Source organism: Malaya genurostris, chromosome 2, assembly GCF_030247185.1.
Source record: "Malaya genurostris strain Urasoe2022 chromosome 2, Malgen_1.1, whole genome shotgun sequence".
NCBI lineage: Eukaryota > Metazoa > Arthropoda > Insecta > Diptera > Culicidae > Malaya > Malaya genurostris.
Window position 1 is genome coordinate 173,858,332 of NC_080571.1, and position 15,981 is coordinate 173,874,312.

General features: G+C 37.1%; 2 protein-coding genes across 7 annotated transcripts in view; one reads left to right on the forward strand and one right to left on the reverse strand.

Annotated features, from left to right (window-relative positions):
- The window catches only part of LOC131432412 (uncharacterized), a 329,233-nt gene that overhangs the window by 220,981 nt on the left and 92,271 nt on the right, over positions 1 to 15,981 (reverse strand). The window lies entirely within an intron of this gene.
- Positions 496 to 15,745, forward strand: LOC131429001 (uncharacterized). Its single transcript, XM_058593057.1, has 2 exons — positions 496 to 2,897; positions 15,631 to 15,745. Exons 1-2 carry the CDS (start codon positions 496 to 498, stop codon positions 15,743 to 15,745), a joined length of 2,517 nt encoding a protein of 838 aa, XP_058449040.1.

The window sequence follows — 15,981 nt, forward strand, 5'->3', positions numbered from 1 at the left end:
CGGACCTGCTAAAAGGCCCTGATCTATTATCCTCATTGTACACCGTGCTAATCCGTTTTCGTGAGGGACTCATTGCTCCCACCGGTGATATCAGGGAAATGTTCCACCAGGTGTTGATCCAAGAATCGGACCAGCAGTGCCAACGTTTCTATTGGAGAGAAGAGAACGGACAGCTGTCAGTTTACGTGATGTGCGTTATGACATTCGGTGCTTGTTGCTCCCCAAGCTGCGCCCAATACGCGATGAACCTAAATGCCGACCGCTTTGCTGAAAAATATCCAGAAGCTACGGAAGTCATTCGGAAACAGCACTATGTAGACGACATGTTAGTCAGCGTCGACATCGAAGAAAAGGCAATTAAACTGGCTCTTGATGTTAAGTTTGTCCATTCACAAGGTGGTTTCGAAATTCGAAATTGGGTCAGCAACTCTCAGCGCGTCCTGGACGTCTTGCGAGGATAAAACCACTGAAAAAAATCTGGATCTTTCGTCTGAAATGGCCACGGAAAAGGTGCTCGGTACGTGGTTGTGTACTAAGACGGATATATTTACCTTCAAAATCATCTGGGACCGCCATGATCGTGAGTTATTGGAAGGTCACCGTCGGCCCACCAAAAGGGAAGTTTTACGAGTACTGATGACCATATACGACCCTCTCGGTCTCATCGCACCGTTCCTCGTATACTTAAAGATACTACTGCAAGAAATTTGGCGTTCCGGCATCCAGTGGGATGACCAAATCGACGACAATATTTTCAAAAAGTGGCAATTATGGCTCCAAGTATTACCACAAGTGGAAGGAGTTCAGATTCCGCGTTGCTTCCTTTCAAATTTTGCGCCTGATTATGAACACGTCCAGCTACACACCTTCGTAGATGCAAGTGAAAGCGCCATGGCTGCTGCATGCTATTTGCGTTTTGTCTGGCATGACAAAATCCGATGCTGTCTTGTCGCCGCAAAAACAAGAGTTGCTCCACTGAGATACCATTCGGTTCCGAAGTTGGAATGCCAATCTGCAGTTATTGGTGTTCGACTAGCTCGATCGGTTATCGACTCACTGTCTTTCCAAGTAGACAAATTTTTCTACCATTCGGATTCCAGGGATGTGATTTGTTGGCTGAACTCCGATCATCGACGTTATTCTCCGTTTATCGCACATCGGGTGAGCGAGATTTTGGAGGCCACAGTTGCGGACGAATGGCGTTGGATCCCCACTAAGCTAAACGTTGCCGACGATGCAACAAAGTGGGAGAAGTTTCCAGACATGACTCCAAACTCGAGATGGTACAACGCTCCGGAATTCCTCTGGCTAACAGAAGAATCATGGCCGCGTCAACCAGCTGTAGGATGCAAAACCGACATAGAGCTTCGCCCTGGCTTATTAGCTCACTTTATAAAACCAGACAGTTTTTTGAATGTTTCTAGTTGGAAACGGATGATCAATATTGCTGTAACTATTAGTCGTTTCCCCATGAATTGCCGCTTACGAATCCAGAAAAAACCTATCATTACTGGAGCTCCTTCGTTCGAAGAATTTATAACTGCGGAACGTTATTTGATTCAACAGGCTCAGCGAGAATGCTACCTAGACGAAGTAGCAATCCTTTCGAATCTGAATGAAGCTAAGTTGTCCGTTCCAAAATCCAGTTCTCTGTATAAGCTGTCACCGTTCTTAGACGACCATGGCATCATAAGAATGCGAGGAAGAACAAACGCCTGCGGGTATATCACTGAAGACGCCAAAAACCCAATCATCCTGCCCCGTGACCACCATACTACCAAACTCATTATTGCACACTATCATAACAAATATCACCACCAAAACCACGAGATCATTATTAACGAATTGCGACAACGGTTCTGTATCCCTCGACTGCGCATCGCGTATGCGAATGTGCGCAAACACTGCCAACGCTGCAAGAATGACCGCTCGATTCCTCAGCCTCCAATAATGGCTGATCTACCGCCAGAACGACTCGATGCATTTGCTCGACCATTCACGCATGTAGGTATTGACTACTTTGGTCCCCTGGAAGTAGTCGTTGGCCGCAGAGTGGAGAAACGATGGGGTATGCTGATCACGTGTTTAACCACTAGAGCTATACATATAGAAGTGGTGCATACTCTAAATACCGATTCATGCGTAATGGGTCTTCGCAACTTCGCGGCTCGTCGAGGAACACCTAGAACGATCTATAGCGATCGCGGTACTTGTTTCATCGGGGCTAATCGTGAAATGCAGGAAGCAGTGTCACAGGTTAACTTAAAGGACATAATGAGAGAGTTCAGTGGCGTAGAAACCAGCTGGAAGTTCAACCCTCCGCTCTCACCTCACATGGGTGGTATCTGGGAACGATTGATCAGCATAGTTAAGCGAAACCTGATGGCCGTCCAACTCTCGAGAAAGCCCAGTGATGAGGTGTTACGAAACCTGCTAACCGAGATCGAGAATACCGTTAATTCTCGGCCCTTAACGCACGTTCCAATAGACGATGAATCCGCCCCAGCTCTCACTCCGAACCACTTTCTCTTAGGATCCTCCGACGGCACAAAACCACTCTGTACCCTCGACGATAGTGGTATTGTGTTACGACGATGTTGGCGAACGTCCCAGTTACTGGCAAACCAATTTTGGAAACGATGGTTGACCGATTACCTACCCGAAATTACACGAAGGACCAAGTGGTACTCCAAAACAAAACCAATCGAAATTGGAGATGTCGTAGTAATCGTCGACCCACAACTACCCCGAAACTGTTGGCCTAAGGGCAAGGTCATCGGAACTAAACCGAGCAAAAGAGACGGCGAAATCAGAGCAGCGACCGTAAAAACCAAGACCGGAATCTATGAACGTCCAGTGGCCAAGCTAGCTGTGTTGGATATTCGGAGCGTTCAGCTGTAAGCCTATAATCCCGTAGGCATACCTGGGGGGAGTGTTACTTGCACGAAGCGCAAGTTTGCGCACCTTCATCAACTCAGCCTTACCTGGAAATGTGGACACCGTTTCTATAAATCCAGGGACTTACACACACCAACTCACCAACGACGATAGGCCACCTATGCTGGTTGCGACATCGCTGCTGTCATCGGTGTTAATAAGAAAAATAATAGTAAAATCTAGTGAATTGCTAACAAAAATCCCTATAACAAATAAAACTCTAATAAGACTATCTTATCGTTAGTGCTTAAAACTAACTTATCGCTAGTGCTTAAAACTACCTTATCGCAGTGCTCTTATCACTAAATAACGCGAATTGGTAAGAAATAATGCAAAATAGCCGTAAATTTTCCTTACAAATTATTCTTAATATTAGGATCACTGATTGATTGAACAGAACTTGCTCTTGATCTCGTCAAGATATCCGTATCGTAACAGAATAGGCGAAATTACGAGGAAAACTAAACGTGAGTAATTTATATATTTGCAAAGATACTATGTTCATATAATTAAATGTTTTGAATTAATTAATTGTTACATACCATTAGCTAAACTGAACTTTACATTTTTTCAATCTATACTCGATAGGAAAATTATAACTTCTCATCACCAAACACCTGTGTTTCATTTGAGCGTTATAGTTGCGGAAAGGTTCTGTAAAGAAATCGTTGAACGGAGTCAACACTAGTTGAGTTACTTGCACATATTGCTTCAGCTTCTTCATCTAGGCTACTAATAAATGGACACCTCTCCCCACCCCTTCCCATTCAGCGCTCGGTTCCGCAAGGTGACCCTCTTGCTATGCTACTATTCACGATGGAATGCGAGCTTTATTTAGGCAATTTGAGTGTGTGGCAGGCGCCCGTCTAAATGAAGCCAAAACAATAGCGATCGACGTTGGTGTGACGATGAATCCAATAACAGTACCATGAGTTCGCACGGAAAGTAGTATCAAAGTTCTTGGTGTGATATTTACTAATTCACTACGGCAAATGGTATCACTCAATTGGGATAACATCGTGACAAACTTCACTCGAAATGTATGGATGAACTCACTGCGCAGCTTAGCCATGCATCAAAAAGTAAACATTACTGAACACATTTATTTCTTCAAAAATATAAAACATGTCTTCAAATGTTCTTTCAACAACAACACAAGTTGACATCTACCATGCGTTCGTACCTTTTCCGTGGATCAAGAGCGACTATACCGATGCAACAATTAGCTCGCAAAATTGAAGTGGGTGGACTAAAACTGCAACTTCCGGCGATAAAATGCAAGGCTTTGCTAGTAAATCGTCATCTTCAAGAACTCGAATCCATTCCATTTTACTCATCCTGCATCAACCAAATCAATACTCGCAGAACAATGTCCTTAATAAACTTTCTCTGTTTTAAACTGTTCCTTGACCACATTCAATTACTTCCATTCCAAATCCGCTATTATCCCTCCACCGATATAATTCAGCGCCAATTGATTAAGTGTACTGACCGTGCCAGAATTCAAGCTAAATTTTTCAAACCTTATTCAGATGTGAATGTTAATTTTGTTCATTTAAAAATTTTAAAAACATTCGATACCATAATTGGACAAGATACTTTAACAGAAATAAAAGCAGTCATTGATATATCCAATGAAAAGATGTTTGATTTTGATTTGTATACAATTATTACAACATCGATTAGAAGAGATAAATAAGATCATAATCCGTGATGATCATTTATCTAAAATTGAAAAACAAAAAGTGTGCAATAATTTAGAAAATTATCAAGATTTATTTCAACCTCCCGATGAAAAGTTAACTTACACGTCAAAAATTACTGCAGATATACGAACCATTGACGAGAATCCTGTCTATTCAAAAACGTATCCTTATCCACAGTGTTTGAAAGAAGATGTTTGCCAGAAAATTGAAAAAAATGTTGGGAGATGGAATTACACGACCTTCACGATCACCGTATAATTCACCTGTGTGGATCGTTCCAAAAAATGAAGACGCATCAGGTAAAAAATTTAGATTGGTAATTGATTACAGAAAAATTAATCAAAAACTTTCAGTGATCGTTATCCTATTCCAGACACATAGACTATCCTTGGTTATTTGGGAAAAATGAAATATTTCACAACAATTGATTTGACATCTGGTTTTCATCAAATTCTAATGAACGAAAAAGATATTGAAAAAACAGCTTTCTGTGTAAATAATGGCAAATATGAATTTATACGTTTACCTTTTGGGATAAAAATGCTTCATCTATATTTCAACGAGTAATGGATGATGTTCTACATGAACATATTGGAAAAATATGTTATGTTTACATTGACGATATATTAATTTTTGGAGAAACTTTAGATGGACATCCGAAAAATTTAAAAAACAATTCTTTAAACAATACGAAAAGCTAACTTTGAAATACAACCTGAGAAATCAGAATGGCTTAAAACTGAACTGAATTCTTAGAATTTATAATTTCCAAAGACGGATTAAAACCAAATAGACTGTATTCAAAAATATCCAGAACCAAACAATTTGAGAGAATTGCGCGCATTTCGCGGATTATCTGGATATTACAGACGTTTTGTGAAAAATTATGCCAAAGTTGCTAAACCTTTGACGAAATTTTTGAAAGGTGAAAATGGACATCGTCAAATATCTAAAAATGAATCAAAGAATCATAAAATTGTCTTAGATGATGAAGGACTAAAAAGTTTTAAATTGTTAAAAGATATTCTTTATTCAGGTGATGTTTTAGCTTTTCCAGATTTCAGTGAACCATTTTTGTTAACTACCGTTGCTTCTAATAAAGCAATTGGTGCTGTCTTATCTCAAGAATTTCATGATGAAGAAAAACCTATTACAATCACATCAAAAACACTTTCTACTAAAGAAGGAAATTACGCTACAAATGAAAAAGAGATGTTAGCAATTGTATGGGCTTTACAATCTTTAAGAAATTTCATATATGGACATAAGATCAGAATTTATACCAACCACCAATCACACAATTTCCACAAAAAATAATAATGCCAAACTTAAACGATGGAAAGCTTTTATAGAAGAGCATAACTATGAATTACGATATTAACCAGGAAAATCCAACATAGTGGCTGATGCATTGCCTCGAATACAGATTAATTCAATGATAGCTACTCAACATTCTGCAGATTATGATGACAGTTCCTACATCACTTCAACGGAAGTTCCCGTTAACGTTTTTAAAAACCAATTAATTTTCAAAATCGGAAAAAATTCAAGTTATGGTTTAGTAATTCCTTTTAACAATTGCAAAAGATATATTTTTATTGAACATAGATTTTCTAAAGAATTTTTAAAAGAAAATGAAAAGAAGTTTATATAGGAAGTTTTGATCCTAGAATAATTAGAGCTAGATTTTCACAAACAAAAGTACAAGATTTGAATAACGAAGAACGACAACTAGAAGAAAATAAAAAAATCTATCAATTTGCCCATAGAAATGCACATGAAAATTCAAACCAAATGATTAAATACTTTTACTTCCCAAAAATGAAAAAAAAATATCAATCAATTCGTAAAAAATTGTGAAATTTGTAGCACAAAAAATATGAACGAAATCCGCAAAAAATTATACCATTCAAAACAATCTCAATTCAATTGATAAATTCTCAAAATATTCAAAATTTAAACCTATTAAAACAAAATCAGTTTTAGATATTGAAGAAGTTCTTTTAGATATTGTGCATGAATGGAATATACCAAAAATGATAGTAATGGATAATGAAAGTTCATTTAGTTCAAATGTAATCGAACAAAGATTAAGAAATTTAGGCATTAGTATATTTAAAACTCACGATGCATTTAAAAAAGAATCACCTGAAATAAACATTTTGGAATTAAAGAGAAAATCCGTTTACAAATACAATAATTTAATACATTCATTTACAAATAATACTCCACAGTTTATATAGGAGAAAATGATATTTAAAAAAAAGTAAATACACAAAAATTACATTAAAAAAATCATGACACATACATCATTGATACAAATAATAAAAAAATTCATAAAATAAATTTGAGTCGAAATTATTGTATATTTTTTCTTTTTTTATTCATTTTAGGGATAAGTCTCATATGTATACCACACATATTAGTACAAGCAGCATTCAAAATACACGACCTGAATAAAAATCCTTTGACCATAATTCCTATAGGACGAGCAAAACATCAATTAGGACATGTAGTTCATCCAATTAATTTTACACAGTTTAAAGATATAATTCAAAATTTTGATGAAATTACTAAAAATGACAAATTGAATTGAAAATTGTACCAAATATTAAATTTCATCTTGAAAATTGACAACAAATCATTCAGACCCACAACAGGATTATTGGTTAAAAAAGATTATATAATTGATATTCCATCACCAGTATATTTGGCAAATTTGAAACAAAATCATAGAAGTACTCTAGAAAATGTATATCTACAAAACCAGTCATTGAAATGGAACCTACAACTTTTTGGACCATTCAGTATTTCTAGCATTGTATTGATATCTATAATATTTATTACGATTATTGCAAAATATTGTGATTCAAAGAAAGTCAAACTCAAAACTTGTCCCGGGTTGGCGGTTCAATGCATAGGACGCTGGTCTTACAAGCCAGTTGTCGTATGTTCGAGCCCCGACCTGGAAGGATTCTTAGTGTCAGTAGGATCCATAGTACTAGCCATGCAATGATTCTGTACATTAAGAATCGGCTGCGAAGTCTGTTGAAACAGAAAGGCCAAATTCCACAAAAGGAATGTAATGCCAGGACTTTGCTTTGCAAACTCAAAATTAACATCAATGATCAAAAATATCCAACAGCACCACCACCTGAAGAGATTCATAACTCAATTCCGGAAATAAAATCATCACCTTATCAAGATGTTCACCAGAAAGAATCATTGAAATTCAAAAAATTTTAAATATGCCAACACAGAAACGTTCGTTGAGATTTTGAGGACAGTCTTTTCAAGAAGGTAAGAGTTAAATAATTATCAACTTAGGAATCCAACAACAACAATTACGACACATGGGCGTACGGTACAAAAATTTAAAATATCAACATAACTTCATGAGAATCTAACCGGAAGTCTAAACAATAACATTAGTTGGTGAGAATAACAATAACCTGGAGCTTGAACCCCAGGAGCAGTTGTCCAACGCAGTTAGTCTAGATTTAACCATTGTAGCAAATAGTCATAAGTAGTGATAAGTTAGTGATAGTAATAAAATAATGTTTTGAAAAGTAATTTAGAGTAGTAAAATTATTAACTCGTTCCAACGCATATCAGTTCAGCATGATATCCGGGATATCATGAACGATATTGTGTCGAATTGTGCAAAGTCGCGATTAGCAACCCGGATAATGGCATTGAAGCACTCATTTATGAATGTCACTTTGAGAGTGACAATAAACAATCATTATAATTTTGATTTCATCAACGAATATTGGCGTTCGGAGACCGATAAATGCGAAACATTAATTATTGATTGAATTTTAAGAGAGAAAGGTAATATTACTTACCTTATTTCTAATGAGGATATTCAAAATGACAACTTAATTGCCAATCGATATCATTTCGTTCATATGTGAACACTTCGACCTGATATGCATATCATATCGGTATATCCAGTGATATCAGTGCTAATGTAAACATACTATTATATAAATATGTTCGAGTGGAGTAGTTAAATTTTCAACTTCGTCGCAAAAATTTGTTATTGGGCCACACTGTTTGGCAGCCTTTGGTTAGCTAATATATTTTCTGGCGTCGAGTATAAGTATAAGGTAAGTAATATTACCATTGATGGGAGGAACTCTCCGGAAGTATGATCGTCAATTTTAACTGCTAAACAACGATTCCTAAGATACGACTGCAATCAACGACGAATGTTCGAACTGAATCCAAGTCTGTCCAATTTAGCAACCGTGATGTCGTGGTTGATTATATCGAAAGTTGAGGAAAGATCTGTATAGATAACGTTCGTTTGTAAATTGTTAGACATTGCATAAATCACATAAAACAAAAACGATAGTAAGTTTGTGGTTGTTGAGCGGTTAGGTATGAAACTGTGTTGAGTATCGACGATATATTGCTTGCAGTGATTGAAAATTGGTGTCAGTATAACCTTTTCGAACAGCTTTGGTATAGCGCTGAGGGAAGTGATACCGCGGTAGTTGTTTATATCCTTTTTATCGCCTTTCTTGTGGACTGGGAACATAAAGGAAGCTTTCCATAAGTTGGGGAAAACTTCTGTAGCGAGAGACATTCGAAATAATTTGCATAGGGGAGCAATTACTCAACGCGAGCCCTTTTTAAGAATAACTGCCGGTATTCCGTCAGGGTCTGGAGAATTTGATGCTTTCATTCCTACAATTGCCGTCCGTATTGAGTATTCGTCAATATTGATACATCTAGCAGATTTCCTGTGTGCACGAACCAGTACGATCTCCAAAGTTCATTGACGAGGGTAACCCGAATTCTTATCTCTGCTCATTCACATATTTCCAGAAATACCTTGGATTTGATTTCAGTTTTCGTTGTACATTGTTCAAGTAGTTGGCATCGCTTAACGGTTTTCTTGTACAACTGATATATCTGCACGTAGTGATTACGCAGTAAAAATCCTGCATATTATCAGGTAAACCCAATCTTGCTTTATCTGTAAGTCACGTTTTTATAAATTTTTCTGCCATTACTAATTGGTCTGGTGGTGTTAGCTCTACTAGTCGATTAGTGGAATCTATGTAAGCTTCTAGCCCTAATGGAGAACCATCATACATTTGTACTAGCGCCGTCGCTTGGCGGATGTCTAAACCAGTGCTGATCAAATTCGTTATCGCAATGGTTACTCGAGCTTACATTGAGACAACACATACATCATTGTCCATCCAACTAACATAACAAGTATTATGACCGCACGAACGCTCAGTATAATTGGAAATTGAATTCATGAAAATATGAACAAGAGTTATCCCACTAACACCTCGCGATGAGACAGTGATAAAGGACAATATTTGTCTCATTTAACATACATTCCTGAGAATCATCGTCAACCGGGCCGATTGGGCCCTTACAATTATATACAGTTGCCAGCGCCCAGGGCTAGTGCGTTGATTCATCAGGAATCAGAACTAATTGGCTCATGTGGCACGTTGCCCTAGTTATTTGGAGATTTGTGCCTTGCCGTAGCTTCTCATCAATTTCCTGATGGGAATGGAAGAATAAACGTGACATGAAAGGGAATTGTGAAGTGGGCGAGGTGGGCAAACAATACAAAACATAATGAAACAAATCGTTCTGCATCCCCGAGAGGATAATAACTGCTGAACGATCTGCAGGTGCGAAAATGCACAGTTAACGAAACCTCCAGCCCCCGAGAGGATTTAGAGATTTTACAAAAGCGACACCATTCTGCATTCCCGAAAGATTCGCAGTATTTACGAGCAGAAGTAAATTCGGCACCCTACAAAGGATGTCAAACAATCTGCTAAACCTTTTTAAAGTCAATACAGAAAGGATTCATTCACTCCAGGAAAAACGATGAACCCTTCTTGTTATAGCTTCTTACCACATTGGGTGAGAAACGATAGAATATCCTTTAATATTTGCTCCGCACACACAAACTCAACCATGTATCGAGAACCGAAAACTCGGATACGTAGTTGCGTCAATGCGGGACAGTTACAGATCATATGATATGTTTCCCTTACTGTGTTGTATCGAGATTATATATTGATGCTCTACAATGCCACTAGCGTTCCAGCATATTAGCGATGTACTTTCTGTATGACAATGCATATGGGCTCTGTATCAATAAAATGCCAATGTGAGATCACACTAGCAAGTCTTGTAGATTTTTATGCCATATGATCAACGGCCACCTATAGGAGACACTGTCAGCTCGGTTTGGTTACGACCTTAGAGGCATAATCCAACGAACGTAGCCTTAAACCAAAGTCCGATCGAACTAGAATTTAGCCATAGGTTCGTACCTGTGGTTCCTCTCGTACTGCACAGGAAATCCGTTAAGACAGCGTACATTGATGCGCACACCAATAGGATAAAACTAACCTGTCTCACGACGGTCTAAACCCAGCTCACGTTCCCTTGAAAGGGTGAGCAATCCTACGCTTCGTGAAGTTTGCTTCACAATGTTAGGAAGAGAAGAGCCGACATCGAAAGATCAAAAAGCCACGTTGTTATGAACGCTTGGCGGCCACAACCCAGTTAGTCTTGTGGTAATTTTTCTGACACCTCTTGCTTAAAACTCTTTAAACCAAAAGGATCGTGAGCAGGGTTGCTGAGATTTGCCTCACGCAACTCATTTACCAACTCATTACGGAGGCAGCAAAGCATGTAATGCCGGAGGAGGCAAAAGCTATGCTTAATATGTGACTGCCTGAGCGACTCGCGAGAGAGAAGAGATCTCGCTTTTTCTTGCTGGTTGCTATTCCCCCGTGTGCCGATCTCTACCATCGCAGGTATAATCGAACAGCGCTTACATTGTGTCATTTTTTTGACTCACTGCGAGTCAAAATGTCAGCAATCATGAGTGCAAGTGATCGAAAAAAAATTGAAGACAAAATTTAGCGATGCGATAGAAGCAATTTTTTATTTTGCTAAAGTTTAATTGTCTCGTAGATATTGCCCTGATAAAAATGGAAAACTTAAAACGTAACATCATTACTTATCATTGGAAGATGGCGAAACGACTGTGTTGGATAAAAATTAAACTGATAAATAAAACTGATAGTCCACTTCAAAACGTCGTTCAAAATCATATGCTAATGTACATATAATGTACTTTCTACTGCAATAAAACTAATAAAAACAGTTTATGTACATTTCATCGAATTCTATTCTTACGTTCGTACTTCGTGCTGTTGAAATGTTGCGGCAAGTAATGGCAGATAGATTTTTAAAAAGCTGGAGTTGAATTACATATGGTGACCTGGGGACAATCACTTTTGTAAAGTGAAAATTTTGCAGTTTATATGGCTTATATAAGAAATAAAACAACAAATTATTTTCCACATATAACAGTAGCAACACTTTTGATATTCTTTCGGGTTGGTTTGATATCTATTTTATTTATGATTTTGGAAATGGACTGAAATATCTACAGTGATATTCTATAAAATTACATATGATTATGAATTATCATTCCCACAACCATCATCTATGCAGCAATTTTCGCTAGCAGATAATGATATTCAGATGTCAGAAGTCCAATACGCAATATCAATATGCAATACAAATACAGTGACAAAAATACATTCTGAATATTGATTATAGAGGCAAGTCTAATCTTTTAATTCCAGCGATGATTTATTTTCTCATGGTTTTATTCTATTAAACACAATTTAACGCTTCTTCGCATATAGATTTATAGAAGTAATAGGAGTGCATGGTTTTCCACAACGTTACTGAGAAGCCATGTTACTGCTTGCTTCTGCAAAAATCAAAGCAATTAAGGCTAACAAAGAAATAATCATTACTAACTAAATACTCATTCAGCATCTTTTACCATACATCTACGCAAATTATCGATTAGAATAACTGTACTACGATCAGAAAATTAAGACTTTTAAATTAAGGATCGCGGTTGTGGTTCCGGCCAACTGCCACAGGATGTCGAAGCATTTTGTAAAACGCAACATAGAATTGGAGGAATAGATGTTCCATTGAAATTTACTTTTGCATTTTTGTATCGCCTTTTTAACTTAGTCCTATTTTAATGCATTCATTACATTTTTGCATTTAATATTATCATTTTTAGAGTTTCACAAAACTTCTGCCTCGTAATTTTTTTTTTCCAAAAGCAAACAGCAAAATAATAACGTAATGTGATATCAGTTGAGAAATTGATGAGCTGAAATCAAATTAAGGTTACAATCTGATTTTGCTGTCAAAAATGTATTGAAAATAAAATGTTGTACAACTGACTCGCGAAGTGATCGGTTTAGCTTTTTTTCAAAAAGAACCTCCGCTAGAAGAAATTGTAAATTCAATTTCATAACATTTTTCAATATTCATATTACAGAGGAAACGATTTCAATTTGAAAAATAACACAATCCGAGTTGTTCATCGATTTGTTAGATAGTGCGATTTAGAATTTTTGTTACTCATATCACACATCCAGTTTTGAAACTACTCATTGTATTATTTACCTTAAAACTATGTTGAGCAATAAAATTTTTACGTGAATACTTCTTACTTTACTAAAATATATTCAAGCTATATGATAAGAATCTCACTTTCAAGGATCACATACAAAGAGTCCAATTGAAATATAATTCGGTTATCACATAATCAGGAGATAGCAGGAGAATATACGATCAAGAAAAAAATTGTGCATTTAATTCCACTTTATTTAACGTCACTAATATCAAGAGATAGTAACAGATAATTTTGTTATGTTTGATTGTATGATATTTGATTTTTAGAAATATTAGCTATCATTCATTTCGTTATTGGAAACTGCAGAAGGTCTTCATTGCACGATTATCAATGGCACAGTTTCCAACAAGTAACTGTAGAGAGTTTGTTCGCTTTTGATAATAATAGAAATATCATTCTTCAGTAAAACCTTATGTTGGCCTCCAAATTAGTGCCTTATACAAAATTATAGAAGTTCTATTTTGGTTCTAGTTTCTAATATATTGTAACTTTAACGCCCTATCCATTGAATGTGGTGGAATTATTTGGTGTTTATGGTTCTTCTTGGATTTGTGAGAACTAATAGTGCGTATCATCAAAGTTGGTCTCAATCTTTTTGGTAGTTGGTTCGACACAACTTGTCTCGAAGTCAATACAAACACTATTAGTTAATTATGAATGATTAACATGAAATTAAAAGCAATTGTCATCACATATGTTTATAATTATTATAATAACTGTTAATGATGACTTTATGCCACGGAAACTGTTGCATATCACCTATTTAATTCGTGTCAAGTTAATATAGAATAAGAATTCTTAGTTATACACTGAGGTCTTTTTTATGCGGTTTTTTTACGCGACTTTTTTATGCGAATTTTCAGAGTTATGCGGTTTTTTTTATGCGAAGTTTCAGAGTTATGCGGTTTTTTTTATGCGAATTTTCAGAGTTATGCGGTTTGCCCTTCTGCGGTCTTTTTTATGCGAAGTTTCAGAGTTATGCGGTTTTTTTTATGCGAATTTTCAGAGTTATGCGGTTTTTTTTATGCGAATTTTCAGAGTTATGCGGTTTTTTTTATGCGGTACGTAAATTCGCATAAAAAAGACTTCAGTGTACTTAACTATTATAAAGAGAAGTAGCAGGAGCGAAGGATTAGCGATAGCAATCTGGCAATTTCAGTAAATACTGCAAACAAACAAACGCTTCGTTTGCTAGTTGCTAGAGAGAAAATAACTTCTGCACTCTTGTTACTTTTGTAAATCAAATTCCTGGTGAATAGCGTTTAATTGGGTTTAATCGAAATAGTACATGATAGTTAATCAACCAGTAGGATAAAAAAAATCTTTTAATCAGTATTCCATATTGAACATTTTTTCATTGAATTTTCATTGTGTATTGTTATGAGCTGTGAGAGCTGTAAAAAACACTTGCCCCATTACAGAAAAACCTTTATTCTAATAAATGGGAATCGCGTTCGGACCTCGAAGAAACATGCGACAGTTAAGAGCGAAAACTGAATATATAATTTTCATTACTTTCTAGCTTCGTGAATAGAGTCGGCTTGCAATGAATTATGGAGCTTGGGCCTTGTCTCTTACTCGATCGAAACACAAAATGAACTTATTATAGAAATACGGAATAGGAGTGAAAGTTACATATTTTACGACACACAAAAAGCTCCATTAATTACCCTTTTACAGTTTGATGGTTAATCAATAACATATCCTGGCAGGTATCAAAGTTGTCCCTAACAATTCAAAAAGATTCGATATCTTTCTTATAAGCTTTATTTAGGAATAAAATTTTATTATGGGCGGTCATTCAGTTGTACCGCCATACATCACTTACAACGAATCACCTTGAGTAGAAAATTCGACTCAACGCGAGTCATCAGCTTTCTACCTAAACGCTTCGAAACGAACTCACTGCGAGCCAACAGAGTGCATATATGACGCTTGCTTGCTTTGCCAAGCGGTACAATTCTCTGAGTGGAAGGAAAGAATTAATAAAGCAGACACGGAATATATACAAACTGTTTGCCGCACGGGTAGAGCATCGCCGGTGAAAAGAATAATTTACGAATATTGTTTCATTGATAGGATTAGCAACCTTGATCGTGAGTACTAGCTTCCGCTGTCTCAATATGAAGCGTTAAGACAGTGATTATAATACACACCCGTAGGGTAAAACTAACCTGTCTCACGATGGTCTAAACCCAGCTCACGTTCCCTTGAAAGGGTGAAAAATCCTACGCTTTGTGAAGTTTGCTTCACAATGTTAGGAAGAGCCGACATCGAAAGATCAAAAAGCCATGTTACTTTGAACGCTTGGCGGCCACAAGCCAGTTAGTCCTGTGGTAATTTTTCTGACACCTCTTGCTAAAAACTTTTTAAGCCAAAAGGATCCTGAGTACTACCTTTCGCTGTCTCAATATGTACTGAACATCGAGATCAAGTCAGCTTTTGTCTTTTGTCGGAATGTGGCCTTGCCACACGCAGGCGGGACTCACCGTATCGGCAGGCCGGAAGGAACACCGTGAAGCACACGTCGTCCTCACCGATCAGCACAGAACCCGGTTCGGAACACACGCCAGGATACGCAACGGACAAATGACCACAGGCTCGATCTTCAGCATTATTGCCAAAAATGACGACGTGGCTGAACATTGAACATGAAACGTTATGCCGACAGGTTGCAGTAACCCCAGCACTTTTTCCACCTGATCATGTAAGGCAACAGTAAGAGTGGTGATATCTCATTGGTGCTCGGGAGATAATATTTTACCTGAGCTTCCACATATTCTACACCTCTTATATCGCCTTTCAATGCCAGACTAGAGTCAAGCTCAA

Excerpts from the sequence above, each read along its gene's own strand:
- LOC131429001 (XM_058593057.1), top strand. The coding sequence starts at position 496 with ATGGCCACGGAAAAGGTGCTCGGTACGTGGTTGTGTACTAAGACGGAT. Across the intron at positions 2,898-15,630 it reads GATATTCGGAGCGTTCAGCT|GCGGGACTCACCGTATCGGC; the intron begins GTAAGCCTATAA and ends TGCCACACGCAG.